The sequence below is a fragment of the Salmo salar genome, chromosome ssa18 (assembly GCF_905237065.1).
Source record: "Salmo salar chromosome ssa18, Ssal_v3.1, whole genome shotgun sequence".
Classification (NCBI taxonomy): Eukaryota; Metazoa; Chordata; class Actinopteri; order Salmoniformes; family Salmonidae; genus Salmo; species Salmo salar.
In genome coordinates, this window is record NC_059459.1 from 5,804,970 (window position 1) to 5,827,453 (window position 22,484).

The 22,484-nt window shown below is 43.3% G+C and overlaps 1 protein-coding gene across 4 annotated transcripts in view; it reads right to left on the reverse strand.

The window, feature by feature from the left end:
- Positions 1-22,484, reverse strand: part of LOC106576854 (suppressor of fused homolog) — a 50,664-nt gene that overhangs the window by 18,194 nt on the left and 9,986 nt on the right. For 2 of the 4 annotated variants that reach the window (XM_045700677.1, XM_045700678.1), the window contains exons 2-4: positions 9,774-9,957; positions 9,195-9,329; positions 517-653 (exon numbers count right to left, since the gene is read on the reverse strand). In XM_045700677.1, the coding sequence (XP_045556633.1) occupies positions 517-653; positions 9,195-9,329; positions 9,774-9,925 (424 nt within the window). In that variant the 5' untranslated portion in view covers positions 9,926-9,957. Of the gene's footprint in view, positions 1-516; positions 654-9,194; positions 9,330-9,773; positions 10,159-22,484 lie in introns of those variants that run through there. The other 2 variants (XM_014154332.2, XM_014154331.2) reach the window with 1 other exon arrangement.

Genomic DNA, 22,484 nt, shown 5'->3' on the forward strand with positions numbered 1-22,484 from the left:
AGGGCGGGGGAGAGCTTTGTATGCATCTCTGTGTGTGGAGTAAAGGTGGTCTAGAGTTTTTTCCCCCTCTGGTTGCACGTGACATGCTGATAGAAATGAGGTAAAATGGATTTAAGTTTGCCTGCATTAAAGGTCATTAAAGGTGAAATGTCTGACATTTACTTCTATTTAGTCGTTATTCTACCAGGTAAGCTGACTGAGAACACATTCTCTTTTACAGGCTACATGAGGAAGTTGCGGTGGAGAAGCAAGGGGTTGAAAGAGCCAATTTGAAGCTGGAGTGCTCTCCTTAGCGAAACGTCGCTGATGTAGAGTGACAGAAGGTTACAAATATTGACATGCACCATTATCTCAATATGGAGGTAGCGGAGCCCTCTGTGCTGTGTGTGGTGGAGAGTAACAAAACGGTCCGAGCGCCTGGCTTATAATTGGTAGATAACTACCATCTCCTAACCTTACTCTAATTACTAAATCCCTTCCACACTAGACACACACACACAGAGCCTTGGTTCTTACCTGATTGGAAGACGTAGCGGGCCAGGCCCTGCATGAGTTCAGCCGGCCAGGTAGGGGGTGCAGTCTCTCCCACCTCTCTCTTCAGCCTGAACGTCAGCTCAAATCCAAAGCCACTGGGGCCTTCCTGACCTGTAAACCTGACAATACACATATAGAATACACACACTTAATTCAAGCTGTCTAACCCACCTCTCTCTTCTGGTGTACATGTGTGTGTCTTCCGCTCAAAAAACCAAGCCCTGGGCCGTCCTTATTTGACCATGAGTCAACACAACCCATGACAACACAAACCCAATACAGATTAGCCTTCCCTTTAGCTTAATTCCATTACTCCACTAGGGGATGTGACAAATGAAAAAAAAGCTCTTAACGTTTAAACTAGAATAACATTCGTAAAATTACACATGAATTCACATTGCACCTGTACTACCGTTACTGTACGTCAATTCCACCGCGCAAAGTTTGCATTTCCTTCTCATTTAACTTCTCAAAGTATTCACCTTCCTCTGTCATTTTTCCAACTGTTAACGATGGTAACGTAGTGGTGAAGAGTCTACTCCAAAATAATTGATTCCTTGCGCATCAACTCTAGTCATGTGCATTTTACAGGGTTCGTAGGACTTTTTCAAGCACTAATATTTAATTTCAAGGACCATCAATATTTAATAGTTCCTATTATGCAATTGTTTCTAGTCGCCACCAGAAGGCACTATATCACCACAACCTAATAAAAAAATAAGCACTATTCATCTACTCAATAATACTTGTTTCACTACTTATTTACTACATACATGAGTGATAAGTCAGTAATGATGAAATTCACTGATTTCCTGATATGAACTGTAACTCAGTAAAATCTTTGAAATTGTTGCATGTTGCGTTTATATTTTTGTTCAGTGTACATGAATCATTTTTAATTGTCTTTATATATAAATTGTCTTTATATTTCACAAAATGTTAAGTCCCACAGGCTGTCCCAACACAATGACATGGTAGTGAATTCTGACAGTGTAACAGGCCCTTAGTTGACTTTAAAATATTGTATTCTATACCCATTTGAAGAGAAACAAGTTACTAATGTGTTTGAAAAGATGAAAGATTCTCTCTGGGGCCTCAAGTTTGGGTACCACTGTACTACTAACCTAGTCTCTCTGTGGTGGCCACCAGCTGCATTAAGTACTGCAGTGCATCTCCTCCTCATGTACTGCACCAGATTTGCCATCTTCCACCAAGGCACCTGCAAGTTCCCAGACATTTCTGGGGGGAATTGCCCTAGCCCTCCGATCCAACAGGTCCCAGACGTGCTCAATGGGATTGAGATCTGGGCTCTTTGCTGGCCTGACATTCCTGTCTTGCAGGAAATCACGCACAGAACGAGCAGTATGGCTGGTGGCATTGTCATGCTGGAGGGTCATGTCAGGATGAGCCTGCAGGAAGGGTACCACGTGAGGGAGGAGGAGGTCTTCCCTGTAACGCACAGCGTTGAGATTGCCCGCAATGACAACAAGCTCAGTCTGATGATGCTGTGACACACCGCCCCAGACCATGATTGACCCTCCATCTCGATCCCGCTCCAGAGTACAGGCCTCGGTGTAACGCTCATTCATTCGACGATAAACGCAAATCCGACCATCACCCCTGTTGAGACAAAACCGCGACTCGTCAGTGAAGAGCTCTTTTTGCCAGTCCTGTCAGGTCCAGCGACGGTGGGTTTGTGCCCATAGGCAACATTGTTGCCTGTGATGTCTGGTGAGGACCTGCCTTACAACTGGCCTACAAGCCCTCAGTCCAGCCTCTCTCAGCCTATTGCGGACAGTCTGAGCACTGATGGAAGGATTGTGCGTTCCTGGAGTAAGTCGGGCAGTTGTTGTTGCCATCCTGTACCTGTCCCGCAGGTGTAATATTCAGATATACCGATCCTGTGCAGGTGTTGTTACATGTGGTCTGCCACTGCGAGGACGATCAGCTGTCCGTCCTGTCTCCCTGTAGCGCTGTCTTAGGCGTCTCACAGTACGGACATTGCAATTTATTGCCCTGGCCACATCTTCTGTCCTCATGCCTTCTTGCAGTATGCCAAAGGCACGTTCACGCAGATGTGCAGGGACCCTGGGCATCTTTCTTTTGGTGTTTTTCAGAGTCAGTAGAAAGGCCTCTTTAGTGTCCTAAGTTTTCATAACTGTGACCTTAATTGCATACCGTCTGTAAGCTGTTAGTGTTTTAACAACCGTTCCACAGGTGCATGTTCATTAATTGTTTATCGTTCATTGAACAAGCATGGGAAACAGTGTTTAAACCCTTTACAATGAAGATCTGTGAAGTTATTTGGATTTTTACGAATCATCTTTGAAAGACAGGGTCCTGAAAAAGGGACGTTTCTTTTTTTTGCTGAGTTTAGCTAGCTAGCTTAATTTCAGCCAACTGCTCCTGCTGAGGTCACGCTCCGTTCAACTTTAGCTTTGAATGTCATCTTTCTAGCCAGCTAGTTATAGCTAGCTACCTGGCTAATAGCCAGAGCCCTTGAGCTGGCTAGCTAGCTAGACATCTGACTGAAATATCAGCGACTATTTACCAGTTATACACTCATTCCCCTAGAGTCAGGGGTTTTTGTTTGGGGGATGTCTGTTGAAACGGTAGGAGTCGAGGGATCTCTCTACTACTTGCCACTGTAGGTCTGGGCTAAGGTAGTTCGTTTCACATCTTGGCCTATGTCGTGGGTGGAGTTTTCCATTGGGCAGAGTGGTGAATGAATGCAATGCTAACAAGAAAAATCAGGGGTAGTGGGCAAACATAATGAGGATACATGAATCATTCATGATTCCACTCATTCACAGAGGTAAACGTGATTAGAACTCAGATCAAGAAGCCTTCTGAGCGTTGATCAACGCTGGGAACGCAACAATAAGTGGGTAAATGATAATTAACTAAATAAAAAGGTGCGTAAACTAATTCACAAATAAAAAGGTGCATATATGGCATTTACTCTCCACTAAATCCCTGTTTGGGTCTGGCAAAACCCATTAATAAACATACATTTCCTGCCAGGCAGGATTGAATGTACAATCTAGCTATCAATGTGTCGTTTGGCGGCGCCTAATCAGTCAGTTCTGTACCTGCCTGGCTGAGTGGCAGTGTGGGTGGAATAAGCGAGCTCACCTGGCTGCCAGCGTGCAAAAAAAGTGAGGAAATAAAACTTGGTTGTTTGCCTGGAAATTAATTTGCAAGACCAATACATTTCTATTATTTTTCATATTAACATTTGATAATTTTCTGTTCTCCATTTTAATTAAAGTAGTTTTCAAGAACCAACTTGAAAAAAAATGTCAGATTTTCAAGGTACTCCAATACATGAATTTCAGAATTTAAGCACCTTGTGTGAACTAGAGGTCGACCGATTATGATTTTTGTTTTATTTATTTGTAATAATGACAATTACAACAATACTGAATGAACACTTATTTTAACTTAATATAATACATCAATAAAATCAATTTAGCCTCAAATAAATAATGAAACATGTTCAATTTGGTTTAAATAATGCAAAAACTAAGTGTTGGAGAAGTAAAAGTGCAATATGTGCCATGTAAAAAAGCTAACGTTTAAGTTCCTTGCTCAGAACATGAGAACATATAAAAGCTGGTGGTTGCTTTTAACATGAGTCTTCAATATTCCCAGGTAAGAAGTTTTAGGTTGTAGTTATTATAGGACTATTTCTCTCTATACCATTTGTATTTCATATACCTTTGACTATTGGATGTTCTTATAGGCACTTTAGTATTGCCAGTGTAACAGTATAGCTTCCGTCCCTCTCCTCGCCCCTACCTGGGCTCGAACCAGGAATACATCGACAACAGCCACCATCGAAGCATCGTTACCCATCGCTCCACGAAAGCCGCGGCCCTTGCAGAGCAAGGGGAACAAATACTTCAAGGTCTCAGTGCGAGTGACGTCACCGATTGAAACGCTATTAGCGCGCACCCCGCTAACCATTTCACATCGGTTACACTAGCCTAATCTCGGGAGTTGATAGGCTTGAAGTCATAAACAGCTCAATGCTTGAAGCACAGCGAAGAGCTGCTGGCAAACGCACGAAAGTGCTGTTTGAATGAATGCTTATGAGCCTGCTGCTGCCTACCACCGCTCAGTCAGACTGCTCTATCAAATCATAGACTTAATTATAACATAATAACACATAGAAATACGAACCGTAGGTCATTAATATGGTCAAATCCGGAAACTATCATTTCGAAAACTAAACGTTTATTCTTTCAGTGAAATACGGAACCGTTCCATATTTTATCTAACGGGTGGCATCCATAAGTCTAAATATTGCTGTTACATTGCACAACCTTCAATGTTATATCATAATTATGTAAAATTCTGGCAAATTAGTTCGCAATGAGCCAGGAGGCCCAAAAGAAATGGTCTTCACACAGTTCACAACGAGCCAGGCGGCCCAAACTGCTGCATATATCCTAACTCTGTCGCACAGAACGCAAGAGAAGTGACAACTTCCCTAGTTGAAATAAATTCATGTTAGCAGGCAATATTAACTAAATATGCAGGTTTAAAAATATATACTTGTGTATTGATTTTAAGAAAGGCGTTGATGTTTATGGTTAGGTACACATTGGTGCAACGACAGTGCTTTTTTCGCAAATGTGCTTGTTAAATCGCCCGTTTGGCGAAGTAGGCTATGATTCAATGATAAATTAACAGGCACCGCATCGATTATATGCAACGCAGGACAAGCTAGTTAAACTAGTAATATCATTAACCATGTGTAGTTAACTAGTGATTATGTTAAGATTGATTGTTTTTTATAAGATATGTTTAATGCTAGCTAGCGCCTTACCTTCTGCTGCACTCGCATAACAGGTAGTCAGCCTGCCACGCAGTCTCCTCGTGGAGTGCAATGTAATCGGCCATGATCGGTGTCCAAAAATGCCGATTACCGATTGTTATGAAACCTTGAAATCTGCCCTAATTAATCGGCCATTCCGATTAATCGGTCGACCTCTAGTGCGAACCCTGATTTTAGTCATTTGTTTCACCGACTGAGATATGGGTTTGACCTACTAGCGCTGGCCGCAATGACACCTACAGCTGGATCAATAGCATTGCACATTCCTCACAATGACAATGCAAAACCAGGTTTTTAGACATTTTTGCACATGTAAAAAACTGAAATATCACATTTACCTAAGTATTCAGACCCTTTGCTCAGTACTTTGTTGAAGCACCTTCGGCAGTGATTACAGCATCGGGTCTTCTTGGATATGATCTACAAGCTTGTTACACCTGTATTTGGGGAGTTTCTCCCATTCTTCTCTGCAGATCCTCAAAGCTCTGTCAGGTTGGATGGAATCTTGTTTCTCATGGTCTGCGAGTCTTTAGGTGCCTTTTGGCAAACTCCAAGCAGTCTGTCATGTTATTTATTTTTAATACATTTGCAAACACTTCTAAAAACCTTTTTTCACTTTGTCATTATGGGGTATTCTGTGTAGATTGCTGAGGAAAATACATTTTTGAATAAAGCTGTAACGTAACAAAATGTGACTTGTTTCAGGAACCTAGGTGTATGTCGCGCGTCACTACTTCACAGGAGTGCCATTTGAAGGTAAACTTTGTTTTAGCAAAATGCGTTTTTTGGCAGAAATGCCTTCTGGAACATGTGAACTTTCATAAACTTGTTTAACCTGTAATGGCTAGGGGGCAGTATTTTCACGGCTGGATAAAAAACATACCCGATTGAATCTGGTTACCACTCCTACCCAGTAACTAGAATATGCATATACTTATTACATATGGATAGAAAACACTCCAAAGTTTCTAAAACTGTTTGAATGGTGTCTGTGAGTATAACATAACTCATTTGGCAGGCAAAAACCTGACAAGGTTTCAGGCAGGAAGTGGCCTGTCTAACAAGGTGTCGTTCTTCTTGTCTCTGTTTATTGAAGAGTGAGGATCTTAGCTGTCCCGTGACACTTCCTACGGCTGCCATAGGGTCTCAGAAGGCGGTAAAAAGCTGAATCGTGGCTTTGCAGGCTCTGGCTGAAACAAAGTAGCGCGTTTGGGTAGTGGCTGGTTACAGTACTGTGAGACTCAGGCTCGTGCCCGCATCGACCGAAAGCTTTGTTTACTTTCCTCAGTTTAGCTAAAAGGAGATTCCTGGTCGGAATATTATCGCTTTTTTACAAGAAAAATGGCATAAAAATGGATTTTAAACAGCGGTTGACATGCTTCGAAGTACGGTAATGGAATATTTAGATTTTTTTGTCACGAATTGCGCCATGCGCGCGACCCTGATTTACCATTTCAGATAGTGTCTGGGACGCACGAACAAAACGCCGCTATTCGGATATAACGATGGATTATTTTGGACCAAACCAACATTTGTTATTGAAGTAGCAGTCCTGGGAGTGCATTCTGACGAAGACAACAAAAGGTAATGAAACTTTTATAATAGTAAAGCTGATATTGGTGAGTGCTAAACTTGCCGGGTGTCTAAATAGCTAGCCCATAATGCCTGGGCTATGTACTTAGAATATTGCAAAATGTGCTTTCACCAAAAAGCTATTTTAAAATCGGACATATCGAGTGCATAGAGGAGTTCTGTATCTATAATTCTTAAAATAATTGTTATGCTTTTTGTGAACGTTTATCGTGAGTAATTTAGTAAAATGTTAGCGAATTCCCCGGAAGTTTGCGGGGGGTATGCTAGTTCTGAACGTCACATGCTAATGTAAAAAGCTGGTTTTTGATATAAATATGAACTTGATTGAACAAAACATGCATGTATTGTATAACATAATGTCCTAGGGTTGTCATCTGATGAAGATCATCAAAGGTGAGTGCTGCATTTAGCTGTCTTCTGGGTTTTGGTGACATTATATGCTGGCTTGAAAAATGGGTGTCTGATTATTTCTGGCTTGGTACTCTGCTGACAATCTAATATTTTGCTTTCGTTGTAAAGCCTTTCTGAAATCGGACAGTGTGGTTAGATTAACGAGAGTCTTGTCTTTAAATAGCTGTAAAATAGTCATATGTTTGAGAAATTGAAGTAATAGGATTTTTAAGGTTTTGAAAATCGCGCCACAGGCTGCCAGTGCCTGTTACGTAGGTGGGACGAATTCGTCCCGCCTAGCCCAGAGAGGATAATGGAGCAGGTGTTCCGCTAGCGGAACGTCTAGATGTAAAGAGGTTAAGGCACATTTTAGAATAAGGCTGTAAAGTAACAACATTTTGAAAAAGTCAAGGGGTCTGAATACTTTCCGAAGGCACTGTACACAGCCTCTGCTTAACAAACTCAAACTCACTGTTTGTGGGGCTACAGTTCGAGAACGACTGATTATCACCTTGTCTGGTTACCCAGGCTCTGGCCAAATGCTATGCCACAGACGTTACTTTCTTCTCTGCAGCAGTATGTAGCGAACGACGGTACGAGTCGTCAGACTACTTTTCACCCTCACGGCAGTCAAGCAATGCATTCCGCCAAGAGTCGTTCACGATCTAGTCCGGTTGCAGCTACAACTAGACCTTGTTTCAAACATATTAAGAAATAATCTTATTTGTATGCCTAGCAATCAATACTTAAGAGTCTAAGCCCGGAGGGGGAGATTGTTTTAAAAGTCATACCAATGATTCCGTGACACTTGTGGGGATCGTAGAGCAAAACGGAGAACACCATCGTGTTTGTGAGAGTCTCATCTCTCCATGGAGTGGTCATAGTAGTTTGTGGGCCTAACCATAGTATATCATGGGCCTATTAGCCGTAGCTCGGCCACCTTGCACCGCAGATGCGATAAGCTGCCATTGGCGGATGCAGTGGATTGAGACACAGCCCCAAGCAAAAAACAGATATCTCAATCTTAGTCAGATTTTTATGTTATGTATTACGCAAATTCGTTTCTTTCTTGGCTTTTAATGTCTTGCAACTTCAGTAAAGCAGGGCCTATCATCAATGAATAGGCTAGGAAATTCTAAAACGCAACAGACCGAAAACTGAACACACACTCGGCATCATTAGCGAAGAGAAAGAGCAGGTGGGCCAGCGTGAGGCTGTATTGCATTACTGGAAACCAAAACTATTCTGAGGACAGGTCTCCCAGTTTTGAGTAGCATAATTGCCTTTTTGTAGCAGGTTAGGAGAATTAGGTTACGGTTAGCTAAAATTGTCCCCGATAATCAGGCCTGCCCAGAGAACGGTCTTGGTTTCCACTAATGTGATGCTGCCAGTACAAGGGAGAAAGAGGAGGGGGCAGGCAGAAAGAACCGTGGTACGCCTATGTCTTGGTAATCTGTATCTCGTCTTGTATGTCTCGCAAATTCACCAATGTAGCCTAAAGTTCGCCTCTTCCTGTCTGGTTTTATAAAAATTTCCACTTCCCTGAGCTCTTTCTAGACCTGGGGAAAATTGTGTAATTTATATAACTGAAAATAATATGTTCAGCGCTGGCAAGTCTAATCAGGAACACTACAAACGGGGGTGAAAGCTGTTGGCTTGACATAACTGCTTTAGAGGAACAAGAAAAATACAAGTGGAGTGTGTTAGTGTCTCAATGTTGATTCTGCAGGATGATACAAAGGAGTGAAAATGAGTTAACAACAGCTGCACAAACCACGTGTGTGTTCTTAGTAACCTGGTCTGATGGCGCATTAACCTGAAGTACTATACTTACTCATGTACTCTGTTGTCTCCATACAGGTCACTGAGTCCGAAGCTGATGTAGTGCCAGTGCTCCTGTACATCCTGCGCTGCACAGCCCACGTTACGGTACATACTGATGTAGTCCAATGGATCAGGACCCCCTAACCTGTAGAGACACACTACTGATAAGTGCGATCTGCAATATTTACTCCCATTTTAAATAAATTATATAACCATTGATTATTAAATGTAATATCTAATAAGCTTAGGCCAACTATCTAATAGTTGCACTCACAACCCAAAATATGAGGCGATTTACACACCATTGTTTGTTTACAAACTCTGTAGGCGTTTAGTGGTTAATGTTACATTTCTCCAGCCCAACTCCTCACTGGTAATTTAGTCAACAATAAAGAGCAATCACATCAAATCATATGTTTTCTATGGCTAGCAAGCTAGGTAACTAACCATAGCGTTTTCAACATATATTATGTTAGCTAACTAAACTAACAACATTGCAATCCAAGTTAGCCTAGCTAGCTTTCGAGGAATCCGACTTTGTTTGCAAAGAAATGTATCCATAATAAGACGTCGTTAGCCATCTCCTCACCAGTATTTGACAATGGCTGTAACTTGTAAGGGGTTGGCCTGGTCGGGGTAGAGGCGCCTGCATTCCCCGTAGATTGCCTGCAGACCCGGGGGGAAGATTGACGCCAGCCCAGGGGCTACTGCTGGTCCGTTGTTAGGCCGCACCTCGTCCATCCCTCACTGCTTCTTCAAAAATGTGGTAATACCTGAAAGTGCGACAGAAATTACTTTCTTCGCGAAGATAAGGAAGGATCCCTTGGTTAACTGTTGGTTGATGAAACAGTCCCTGTATTTTTTGTTTTTGTTGAAATTGCTTCCAATATATATTTTTTTACTATCGGGCCCCCTATTCCTTGCCCTACTCAACTGCCTGACTTGTTGCTCGTTCCACCTACGAAAACTTTTCCTCATTGGTTGGAGCTGTGGAAAGAAATGGAGGAACGGCTTGAGTGACATTTGCTCAATCCAATCAAAGCGCCAGTTTTTCGTAGGCGGTTCCAAATACAGAGTTGTGTTTGGCTAATTAATTGTCAATCATTATGTTAGAACATGTACAAGAGCAAGATATGGATTGAAAAACTTTCCCCAGTTTTTGATCGTATTGAAATTCATCATATTGTGTGTGTGTGTATTCAGTTGCAGTTATTTTCTCACCTATGCCACATATGATATTTGTTTCCAATACAGAGTTATTTACAATGTACCCTTATTTTACCAGGTAAATTGACTGAAAAAATAAGTATTATCTTTGAAAGCAAAGACTTGTGGAAGAGTTACAGGTGGGAGGAGAAGTGATGAATAAGCCAATTGGAAACTGGAGTTGAATAGGTGGCCATGATGGCATGAGTGCCAGATTGGTAATTTAGCCAGGACCCCAGGGTTAACACCTCTACTCTTTTTAGGATAAGTGTCATAGGATATTCAAATCCAATCAAATTTTATTGGTCACATATGTTATTGCGGGTGTAGCGAAATGCTTGTGTTTCTAGCTCCGACAGCACAGTAATATCTAACAATTTCACAACATATCCCCAATACACACAAATCTAAGTAAAGGAATGTAATTAAGAATATATAAATATATGGACGAGCAATGTCAGAGCGGCATAGACTAAGATACAGTAGAATAGTATAGAATACAGTGTATACAGTTGAAGTCGGAAGTTTACATACACCTTAGCCAAATACATTTAAACTCAGTTTTTCACAATTCCTGACATTTAATCCTAGTAAAAATTACTTGTCTTAGGTCAGTTAGGATCCCCACTTTATTTTAAGGAAGTGAAATGTCAGGAGAATAGTAAGAGAGAATAATTAATTTCAGCTTTTATTTCTTTCATCACATTCCCAGTGGGTCAGAAGTTTACATACACTCAATTAGTATTTGGTAGCATTGCCTTTAAATTGTTTAACTTGGGTCAAATGTTTTGGGTAGCCTTCCACAAGCTTCCCACAGTAAGTTGGGTGAATTTTGGCCCATTCCTCCTGACAGAGCTGGTGTAACTGAGTCAGGTTTGTAGGCCTCCTTGCTTGCACATGCTTTTTCAGTTATGCCCACAAATATTCTATGGGATTGAGGTCATGGCTTTGTGATGGCCACTCCAATACCTTGACTTTGTTGTCCTTTATTGCCATTTTGCCACAACTTTGGAAGTACGCTTGGGGGTCATTGTCCTTGTGGAAGACCCATTCGCGACCTAGCTTTAACTTCCTGACTGATGTGACGACCCTCCCACTCTGTCTGCTGAATTCTTTCTCTTTGCTCTCGTTTTCCTTATTAGGATGCCGGTGGGCGGAGCCGGGAGGTCGTCAGCGACATGGGACACACCAGGCCCGGGTGTGTCCCAGGATAAATACACCACTTCCCCATTCATGGAGGAGATTCTCTCCATGCAGACACCTTCATAGATTTTGTTGTGGTTTGTTTGTTTGTTTGTTTGTTTGTTTGTTTGTTTGTTTGTTTGGTTGCTTTGGCACCTTTCAACACCCCGCGTTATCACATTTATGCATGCAAACTCACTTACACTACTGATTACTGATTACACACACCATTTTTAATTGTATTTAGTTTACTACTAGTTTGTCTAATAAATATATTTTGTTATTCCTTGTTTCCACGTTGTATCCATTTTGTTACGAACTTCGAGCCGGTTCGTGACACTGATGTCTTGAAATGTTGCTTCAATATATCCACATACTTTTCCTATCTCATGATGCCATCTATTTTGTGAAGTGCACCAGTCCCTCCTGCAGCAAAGCACCCCCACAACATGATGCTGCCACCCCCGTGCTTCACAGTTGGGATGGTGTTCTTCGGCTTGCAAGCCTCCCCCTTTTTCGTCCAAACATAAAGATGGTCATTATGGCTAAACAGTTCTATTTTTGTTTCATCAGACCAGAGGACATTTCTCCAAAAAGTATGATCTTTGTCCCCATGTGCAGTTGCAAACCGTAGTCTGCCATTTTTAAGGAGGTTTTGGAGCAGTGGCTTCTTCCTTGCTGAGCAGTCTTTCAGGTTATGTTGATATAGGACTCGTTTTACTGTGGATATAGATACTTTTGTACCTGTTTCCTCCAGCATCTTCACAAGGTCCTTTGCTGTTGTTCTGTGATTGATTTGCACTTTACGCACCAAAGTACGTTCTTCTCTAGGAAACAGAACGCGTCTCCTTCCTGAGCGGTATGACGGCTGCGTGGTCCCATGGTGTTTATACTTGCGTACTATTGTTTGTACAGATGAACGTGGTACCTTCAGGCATTTGGAAATTGCTCCCAAGGATGAACCAGACTTGTGGAGATCTACAATTGTTTTTCTGAGGTCTTGGCTGATTTCTTTAGATTTTCCCATGATTTCAAGCAAAGAGGCAGGGAGTTTGAAGGTAGGCCTTGAAATACATCCACAGGTACACTTCCAATTGACTCAAAGGCTAATTGACATCATTTCAGAAGCTTCTAAATCTATGACATAATTTTCTGCAATTGTCCAAGCTGTTCAAAGGCACAGTCAACTTAGTGTATGTAAACTTCTGACCCACTGGAATTGTGGTACAGTGCATTATAAGTGAAATAATCTGTCTGTAAACAATTGTTGGAAAAATTACTAGTGTCATTACTTGTCACCCTCTGGAGAGGGCAGTGTGCAGTGCCATGGCTATTGCATCATCTGTGGATCTATTGGGGCGTAAAGCAAATTTAAGTGGGTTTAGGGTAGAGGTGATATGGTCCTTGACTAGTCTCTGAAAGCACTTCATGATGACAGAAGTGAGTGCTACGAAGCGATAGTCATTTAGTTCAGTTTCCTTTGCTTTCCTGGGTACAGGAACAATGGTGGCCATCTTGAAACATGTGGGGACAGTAGACTGGGATAGGGAGAGATTGAATAAATCTGTAAACACACCAGCTAGCTGGTCTGCGCATGCTCTGAGGACATGGCTAGGGATGCCATCTGGGATTTCCTTTAGTGACTACAGAGAGTCACGACAGCCGTTTTAACGCCCCATCTAAAAGACAGCACCCTACGCAGGCTAATATGCCCTTCACTGCCCTGTGGCATTATGATTTCCTTAGACCAGAGGGAAGCGTGGCCCGTACTTCCCCTTCAACACCACTTCCAACAGCATTTGGTCTCCCAGCCAGGGACTGACCAGGACCGACCCTGTAGCTTCACAGGCATGTCAGCAGTGGGATGCAGTGTGGTATGATGCTGGAAACTTGCAAGCAACCCATCTGACCTCTCACTGCAATCAATGCTTGTCACAAGCAAAATGAAATATCAAATTTGTCACAGTAGTATGTTTGGGCAGGGTTGCAAAAGTCTGCCTAGTGTGCAATTGAGTACCACAGTATGAGTCATAATACCCATAAAGTCTAGCGGTAAAACCCGGAAATGTTTCCAATAGATTTTCCACCATACATTTTTTCCACAGGGGATTTTAGAACTACTTAATGTAAGGTCAGTGTTTCGTGTAGGCTTACCCTGGTGTGACGTTTCGATAATTGCGTAAATCTCTCTCGGACTAGGTAACTTTTATCAATATATTCGCCTGTAATTACCCTCCCAAAATGAAAAGCTAATTAGCCACAATGTGGCTATCATACAGAACTACACATCCTATCACAAGCTTTGACGTCATCGCTCAAGGTGCAGGATACCTTCCTTCATGCCATCCTCTTTGTTATATGTGCCCAACTTTACAGACAACACCCCATCTAAGAACTGTGATCTGAGGACCCTCTTTTAGCAGCGACAGAGTAACGCACTTGGCCCTAACCACTGCTCCATAATTGCCCGACTGTCAACCTCTCTCTCCTCATGGTGTGCCAGTTGGGGTTGCCTGCCATATCGCTTCCTGTCGCTCCACCGACAGCTCCATGCCAGCCAGGATCCCTGCAAGCCCCAGGTGCCCTTGTTTTTTAAAATAATGTCCAGTACAGACAGGGATGACAGGGAGGGTAGTGATTGTTCTGCCTCAGGTTCAAAGAGACATGCCATTCCACTGAACCTGGCCTGGAGACGGTTCCTTAGCCACTGAAGATGCTCCTCTGTGGGCTCTTGGGACAGAGGGTTGTAGTCTTCTCCCGGGTACAGGTCCTCCACAGACGGCCCCTGGTTGGCCACGGCTGGCTTCCTCCATTCACATTCCACTTTGGTACGGCCGATATTGTGAGCCGTCAAAATAGGCTGCATGGCCACACTTATGAGCTCCACAGATGCATTTGCAAGTGGTAGAGAGAATCCACTGGTCACCTATAGAGACCTGCCAAGTGGAAGGATGTTAAGTGCCACATGCCTTCAATGCATGACTTTGAACACCTTGAAATTAATTTGTTGTAAGAAATGTGCTATATAAATAAGGTTTGATTAGATCGATGACATTACGTGTTGTAGAATATTTAATAAACTGTCATTTTGACATGAGGATGAGTGCAGTTTTTCCATAAACTTCTCATTGATTACTTGGGATTGTATCACTTGACATATCAATCATATACTGTAGTGGGAAGGATCCTATAAATCAAGACTGTGTTAAATGCATGTACCACTCTGAGTAAATCAGTTCTTTGCCTTTGAAGATTTGTCTCTGGTCATGAAACTACAATACAGGCTGGATGTCTAAACAAAGTCAATTCTGAATGTCAATAGATTAGATTCATAATGTCATTAGATTAGATTTAGATTCATTCTCATCAATAACAACATTATAGAACTGAGTTATCACTCATTTAAGTCTGGTATCCGGAGTATTCTGATTAATGATTATATAATTGAGTAAGTGGCTCTTTCCTAGTAGAAGCTGTATAGAACACATTGTATTGTGAAGATGTTCAAATGAACTTAATAGCGACACTTACTGACACAGGATAAACATTATCCCTCATGCTGGCCCTCAAACCAGTAAGTTGCCCCTCACTATAGCTGCACTTCTCCACAAGGCCAGACTTACTGTAGAGGTCTTCTCCCATTTTAATGCTCTTATGCTCATCCTTGAAAAATGCCATGTTTGAAATAGACAGGGGCGCAACTTTCACTGGGGACGGGGGTGACATGTCCCCCCCACTCCACATTCTAAAATGACATTTTTGTCCCCCTCCAGTTTTAGCATTAGAATGTGATACAAAATGAGGCAACTATCAAGGCCAAGTATCTAGGCCAATTCTTTGATCTACTGCTCTGCTAACGCTATGAACTATGCCTATGTAATGTGTCTGCAACCAGTATATAAGGGAACTAAACAGGACTGCCCGGTTAAAGATTCTGACAAACATTCAGTATGGTGTTTCAAGTTTGTTGGAACCTCTCCAGCGCGCTGACAATAAACAATAATTCATTTAAGATTGACTTGGAATGTCGCTGTGTAAGAATTTCCACAACAATTTGGCATCAACGAACAGGATCATTGATTCTGCCTGCGGAGCTTTCAAGTGAGCGTCTGCAAGGAAAACCGGTGGTGCATTTTATTCAAGCGTGAGGGAAATTCCCGTCTGACTAAAAGACGACGAGACCTGCCCAGACCAGACCCTTTCTGTGATCTGCCCAGGAGGAGACACATCATCCGCAAACAATTGAGGGATGGCAACTGATTTCAGTAAGTCAATTTAAATGAATCTGTATAAAAAATGTAAAATAAGATAAAAACTAAAATCAAGGCGAGTAATGTATAAAAAGGTACTCATAGTCTTATAGAGAGAAGGCTATTCACAAGTTTTATGAAGACTTGAGCGAGGACGTAACGGTACCATGGGAAGCCCCGCTGACAGCTGTCTGGTGGCATTTATAAAAAACATCATCGTGGCCTGCAGCCACTACAAATAACACAAGGTGTATTTGAATACGGTGTGTTATTTATATTTATAGCAAGATACATATGGTGCATAGCAAATAATGACAAGAATCTTTGAAGATGCACATGGGGTAATGAGGGAGATTACTGAGTGTGTTTGGGAATAGTACTAAGTGCATGTGGATGTGAAAGCTGTGTGATTGTGAGATATGACATATGAAGCTGATTGAAATTTGGCTGATTGAAATTTGAATAATAAATGGATTGAAATTATTACTATTGAGATTGAAATTTGGAAAATAAGATCGAAATTTGAATAGTAGGCTGATTGGATATTAAGATTGAGTGAAATGTGGATATTAAGCTGATTGAAATGTGGAAAACAAGATTGAAATATGGATAATAAGTTGATTGAAATGTGGATAATAAGAGGATTGAAATTGAGCTATAAAGTATTGAGTGAATGAGAGCTGTCAGGGGACTAGCTCACGTGTGAAAGAGGTGAATGAATGCCCCAACCAGTTCTGTCTGTCCAACACCGCCGATGGATCTACAGGTAGAGGATAACATGTCTCCAGTCTTTGATAAATTCACTCCCATGAATAGAAGTATAACCTATAATGATAGTATTACCATACTAATTGGATTGTACAACCCAGAATGGGTTTGAAATTATGAAGTGTCTGGTTTTATGTGTTGATTTCCCTTACTTCAATAGAAATTGGGGGGGGGGGGGTGCATGTTCTCCTCCTTTAGACTATGGCAGAATGCCCAGAATATGTTCTTTAAATTAAGATAGGAGACGGTGCCAGACACATGCCGGAAACAACGCTATGAACTATGCCTATGTAATGTGTCTGTAACCAGTATATAAGGGAACTAAATGGGACTTCTCAGTTAGCGCTCCTGACAGACGTTCACTATGGTGCATCAAGTTTGTTGGAACCTCTCCAGCAAGCTGAAAATGAACAATGATTCATTTAAGATTGACTTCGAGTGTCCCTGTGTAAGAATTTCCACAACAAGAGTAAATTGAGGTGAATAGATTGATTAAACTTGTCACGCCCTGATCTGTTTCACGTCTTTGTGATTGTCTCCACCCACCTCCAGGTGTCTCCTGTTTTCCCCATTAGTCCCTGGTGTATTTATACCTGTGTTTCCTGTCTCTCTGTGCCAGTTTGTCTTGTTTTGCAAAGTCAACTAGCGTTTCTCCTAGCTCCTATTTTTCCCAGTATCAGTTTTTTCCTAGCCCTACTGGTTTTGACGCTTGCCTGTCCTGACGCCGAATTCGCCTGCCTGACCACTCTGCCTGTTCTGACCTCGAGCCTGCCTATCCCCTTGTACTGTTTGGAGTCGGACCTGTTCACTGAACCCCTGCCTGTCTTGACATTGAACCTGCCTATTCCCTGGTACTGTTTGGACTCTGACCTGGTTTATGAACTCTCGCCTGCCCCGGCCTACCCATTTTGGTATAATAAATATAGGAGCTCAACCATCTGCCTCCTGTGTCTGCATTTGTGTCTCACCTTGTGCCCTTATAGTACGAACTGGCCATGACAGACCCAGCAGACTGGGACCAGCTCCATCACTCTGTCTCCCTGCAGGGAGCCACCATTGAGAGGCATGAGGAGCTACTGCTGGACCTTTTGGAAGGGCTTCGTTCCCTTCGTTCCCTGCCTACCACCTGGATCGGATACGCGAAGGAGATGAATGGAAGACAGCCTTTAACACAGCCAGTGGACATTATGAGTACCAGGTTATGCCGTTCGGACTCTGCTGTCCCTGCTGTCTTCCAGGCTCTGGTAAACGCTGTGCTTTGGGACATGCTAAACCGTTTCGTGTTCATCTACCTCGACGACATCCAGTTTTTTTCCCGGTCTGCCCAAGAACACATTCTTCATGTCAGACATGTCCTTCAGTGCCTCTTGGAGAACCAATTGTTCATGAAAGCCGAGAAGTGTGAGTTCCACCGCTCTACAATCTCCTTTCTGGGATATGTCATCGCTGATGGAAATGTCCAAATGGATCCTGAAAAAGTGAAAGCATTGGTAGAGTGGCCTCAACCTACGTCCAGGGTGCAGTTACAACGTTTCCTGGGGTTCGCTAACTTCTACCACCGTTTCATTCGGGGCTACAGCACCCTGGTGGCCCCCCCTCTCTGCACTCACCTCTCCCAAGGTACCGTTAACATGGTCTCCAGCGGTCGACAGAGCCTTCGTGGACCTGACGCATCAGTTCACCACAGCACCGATCCTCGTCCATCCGGATCCGTCCCGTCAATTTGTGGTAGAGGTTGATGCTTCTGATGTTGGAGTGGGGGCTATCCTGTCCCAGCGATCTGCCCAGGACCAGAGGCTCCATCCCTGTGCCTTCATGTCCCATCGTCTCAATCCAACAGAGAGGAACTACGCGTAGGCAACCAAGAACTCCTGGCGGTCAAGATGGCACTGGAAGAGTGGAGGCACTGGCTGGAAGGAGCAGAAAAGCCATTCTTGGTTTGGACCGACCATGCATTTTTTTAATATCTCCGTACAGCCAAGTGCCTTAATTCCAGGCAGGCCTAGTGGGCTTTATTGTTTACAAGATTCAATTTCACCATTTCCTACCGCCCAGGGTCCAAAAATGTGAAGCCTTACGCCCTCTCCCACCTATACAGGTCCTCTGCCACACCCTCTGTCTCCAAAATCATTCTCCCTTCCTTATGCCTTGCGGCTTCAGTGGATTGGGGTATTGAAACTATGGTCCGCAAGGCAATACGTTCCCAGCCTGAACCTGAAGGGGGCCCAGTTAATCGGTTGTTTGTCCTTAACTCAGTCCGGTCCTGGGTCCCGGAATGGGCTCATGCCTCCAGGCTGACCTATCATCCAGGTTCACGTCATACCGTAGCCTTCCTCCGACAACGTTTCTGGTGGCCCACAATGGTTCCTGATATCTCTGTCTTTGTCGCCACGTGCACAGTGTGTGCTCAGAACAAGACTCCACCGCAAGCTCCTTCTGGCCTCCTTCAGCCACTACCTGTCCCTCATTGTCCCTGGTCCCATATATCTCTGGACTTTGTCACTTGGCTCCCTCCGTCTGATGGCAACACTGTCATTCTGATGGTAGTGGACCGGTTCTTCAAGGCCGCCCATTGCATCCCTCTCATCAAACTACCCTCTGCCAAGGAGACTAGAGGTCGATCGATTATGATTTTTCAACGCCGATACCGATACCGATTATTGGAGGACCAAAAAAGCCGATACCGATTAATCAGCCGAATTTTTTCCCCCCCATTTAATTGTAATAATGACAATTACAACAGTACTGAATGAACACTTATTTTAACTTAATATAATACATCAATAAAATCAATTTAGCCTCAAATAAATAATGAAACATGTTCGATTTGGTTTAAATAATGCAAAAACAAAGTGTTGGAAAAGAAAGTAAAAGTGCAATATGTGCCATGTAAGAAAGCTAACGTTTAAGTTCCTTGCTCAGAACATGAGAACATATGAAAGCTGGTGGTTCCTTTTAACATGAGTCTTCAATATTCACAGGTAAGAAGTTTTAGGTTGTAGTTATTATAGGAATTATAGGACTATTTCTCTCTATACCATTTGTATTTCATATACCTTTGACTATTGGATGTTCTTATAGGCACTTTAGTATTGCCAGTGTAACAGTATAACTTCCATCCCTCTCCTCGCTCCTACCTCGGCTCGAACCAGGAACACATCGACAACAGCCACCCTCGAACCAGCGTTACCCATGCAGAGCAAGGGGAACAACTACTCCAAGTCTCAGCGCGAGTGACATTTGAAACGCTATTAGCGCGCACCCTGCTAACTAGCTAGCCATTTCACATTGGTTACACCAGCCTAATCTTGGGAGTTGATAGGCTTGAAGTCATAAACAGCGCAATGCTTGAAGCACAGCGAAGAGCTGCTGGCAAAACGCACGAAAGTGCTGTTTGAATGAATGCTTACGAGCCTGCTGCTGCCTACCACCGCTCAGTCAGACTGCTCTATCAAATCATAGACTTAATTATAACATAATAACACACAGAAATACGAGCCGTAGGTCATTAATATGGTCTAATCCGGAAACTATCATCTCGAAAACAAAACGTTTTTCCTTTCAGTGAAATACGGAACCATTCCATATTTTATCTAACGGGTGGCATCGTTTAAATATTCCTGTTACATTGCACAACCTTCAATGTTATATCATAATTACGTAAAATTCTGGCAAATTAGTTCGCAACGAGCCAGGCGGCCCAAACTGTTGCATATACACTGACTCTGCGTGCAATGAACGCAAGAGAAGTGACACAATTTCACCTGGTTAATATTGTCTGCTAACCTGGATTTCTTTTAGCTAAATATGCAGGTTTAAAAATATATACTTCTCTGTAATGATTTTAAGAAAGGCATTGATGTTTATGGTTAGGTACAGTCGTGCAACGATTGTGCTTTTTTCGCAAATGCGCTTTTGTTAAATCATCCCTCGTTTGGCGAAGTCGGCTGTCTTTGAAGAAATAGTCTTCACAGTTCGCAACGAGCCAGGCGGCCCAAACTGCTGCATATACCCTGACTCTGTTGCAAGAGAAGTGACACATTTTCCCTAGTTAAAAGAAATTCATGTTAGCAGGCAATATTAACTAAATATGCAGGTTTAAAAATATATACTTGTGTATTGATTTTAAGAAAGGCATTGATGTTTATGGTTAGGTACACATTGGAGCAACGTGTACCTAAGCGATTATATGCAACGCAGGACAGGCTAGATAAACTAGTAATATCATCAACCATGTGTAGTTAACTAGTGATTATGATTGATTGATTGTTTTTTATAAGATAAGTTTAATGCTAGCTAGCAACCTTGGCTTCTTACTGCATTCGCCTAACAGGCTGGCTCCTCGTGGAGTGCAATGTAAAGCAGGTGGTTAGAGCATTGGACTAGTTGACCGTAAGGTTGTAAGATTGAATCCCCGAGCTGACAAGGTAAAAATCTGTCGTTCTGCCCCTGAACAAGGCAGTTAACCCACCGTTCCTAGGCCGTCATTGAAAAGAAGAATGTGTTCTTAACTGACTTGCCTAGTAAAATAAAGGTGTAAAACAAAAATAAAAAAATAAAAATCGGCGTCCAAAAATACAGATTTCCGATTGTTATGAAAACTTGAAATCGGCCCTAATTAATCAGCCATTCCGATTAATCGGTCGACCTCTAAAGGAGACGGCCCAGCTTATGGTGCAAAACGTTTTCCGGATCCATGGACTCCCGGTGGACATGGTCTCCGACTGGGGTCCTCAGTTCTCGTCTCAGTTCTGGAAGGCGTTCTGCACCCTTATTGGATCGTCGGCCAGCCTGTCCTCCGGATTCCATCCCCAATCCAACAGCCAGTCGGAGCGAGCTAACCAGGACCTAGAAACCACCCTAAGATGCCTGGTCTCAACCAACCCCACTACTTGGAACTGACAACTAGTCTGGGTGAGGTATGCCCGGAACACCCTTCCCTGTTCAGCCACAGGACTCTCCCCTTTTGAGTGCTCTATGGGGTATCAACCTCCGCTCTTCCCAGAACAAGAGCAGGAGGTCAACGTACCCTCGGCCCAGATGTTTGTACGCCACTGTCAACATACCTGGAGAAGAGCTCGGGCGGCACTTCTCAAGACCAACGCCAGGTATCGTTGACAAGCGGACCGCCTCCTGACTCCAGCTCCCCGCTACCGCATTGGGCAGAGGGTATGGCTTTCCACTCAGGACCTGCCCCTTCGGGTGGAGTCCCGCAAACTGTCCCCCCATTTTATTGGTTCTTTCCCCATCTCTAGGGTCCTTAGTTCCACTGCTGTCCCTCTTGTGTTACCCCGTACCCGTCATATTCACCCGAATTTCCACGTGTCTAGGATTAAGCCTGTGTCTCACAGCCCTTTGTCTTCTGTCTCCAGCCCCCCCCCCGTGTTATCATCGATGGCCATCCGGCATACACGGTGAAACGACTCCTGGGTGTTCGACCACGGGGCAGTGGTTTCCAGTACCTGGTTGACTGGGAGGGTTACGGCCCGGAGAAGAAGTGCTGGGTTCCCTGGGTTCCCATCCTGGACCCGGCCCTCATCGTCAACTTTCACTGCCGACATCCAGGTCAGCCAGGTATGCACCCAGGAAGGATGCCAGGTGGTGTCAAGCCCTTATCTGTTTCAACTGTCTTTGTGATTGTCTCCACCCACCTCCAGGTGTCTCCTGTTTTCCTCATTAGTCCCTGGTGGATTTATCCCTGTGTTTCCTGTCTCTCTGTGCCAGTTCGTCAAGTTTTGCAAAGTCAACCAACATTTCTCCTAGCTCCTATTTTTTTCCCAGTCTCAGTTTTTTCCTAGCCCTACTGGTTTTGATCCTTGCCTGTCCTGACGCCGAATCCGCCTGCCTGACCACTCTGCCTGTTCTGACCTCGAGCCTGCCTATCCCCTTGTACT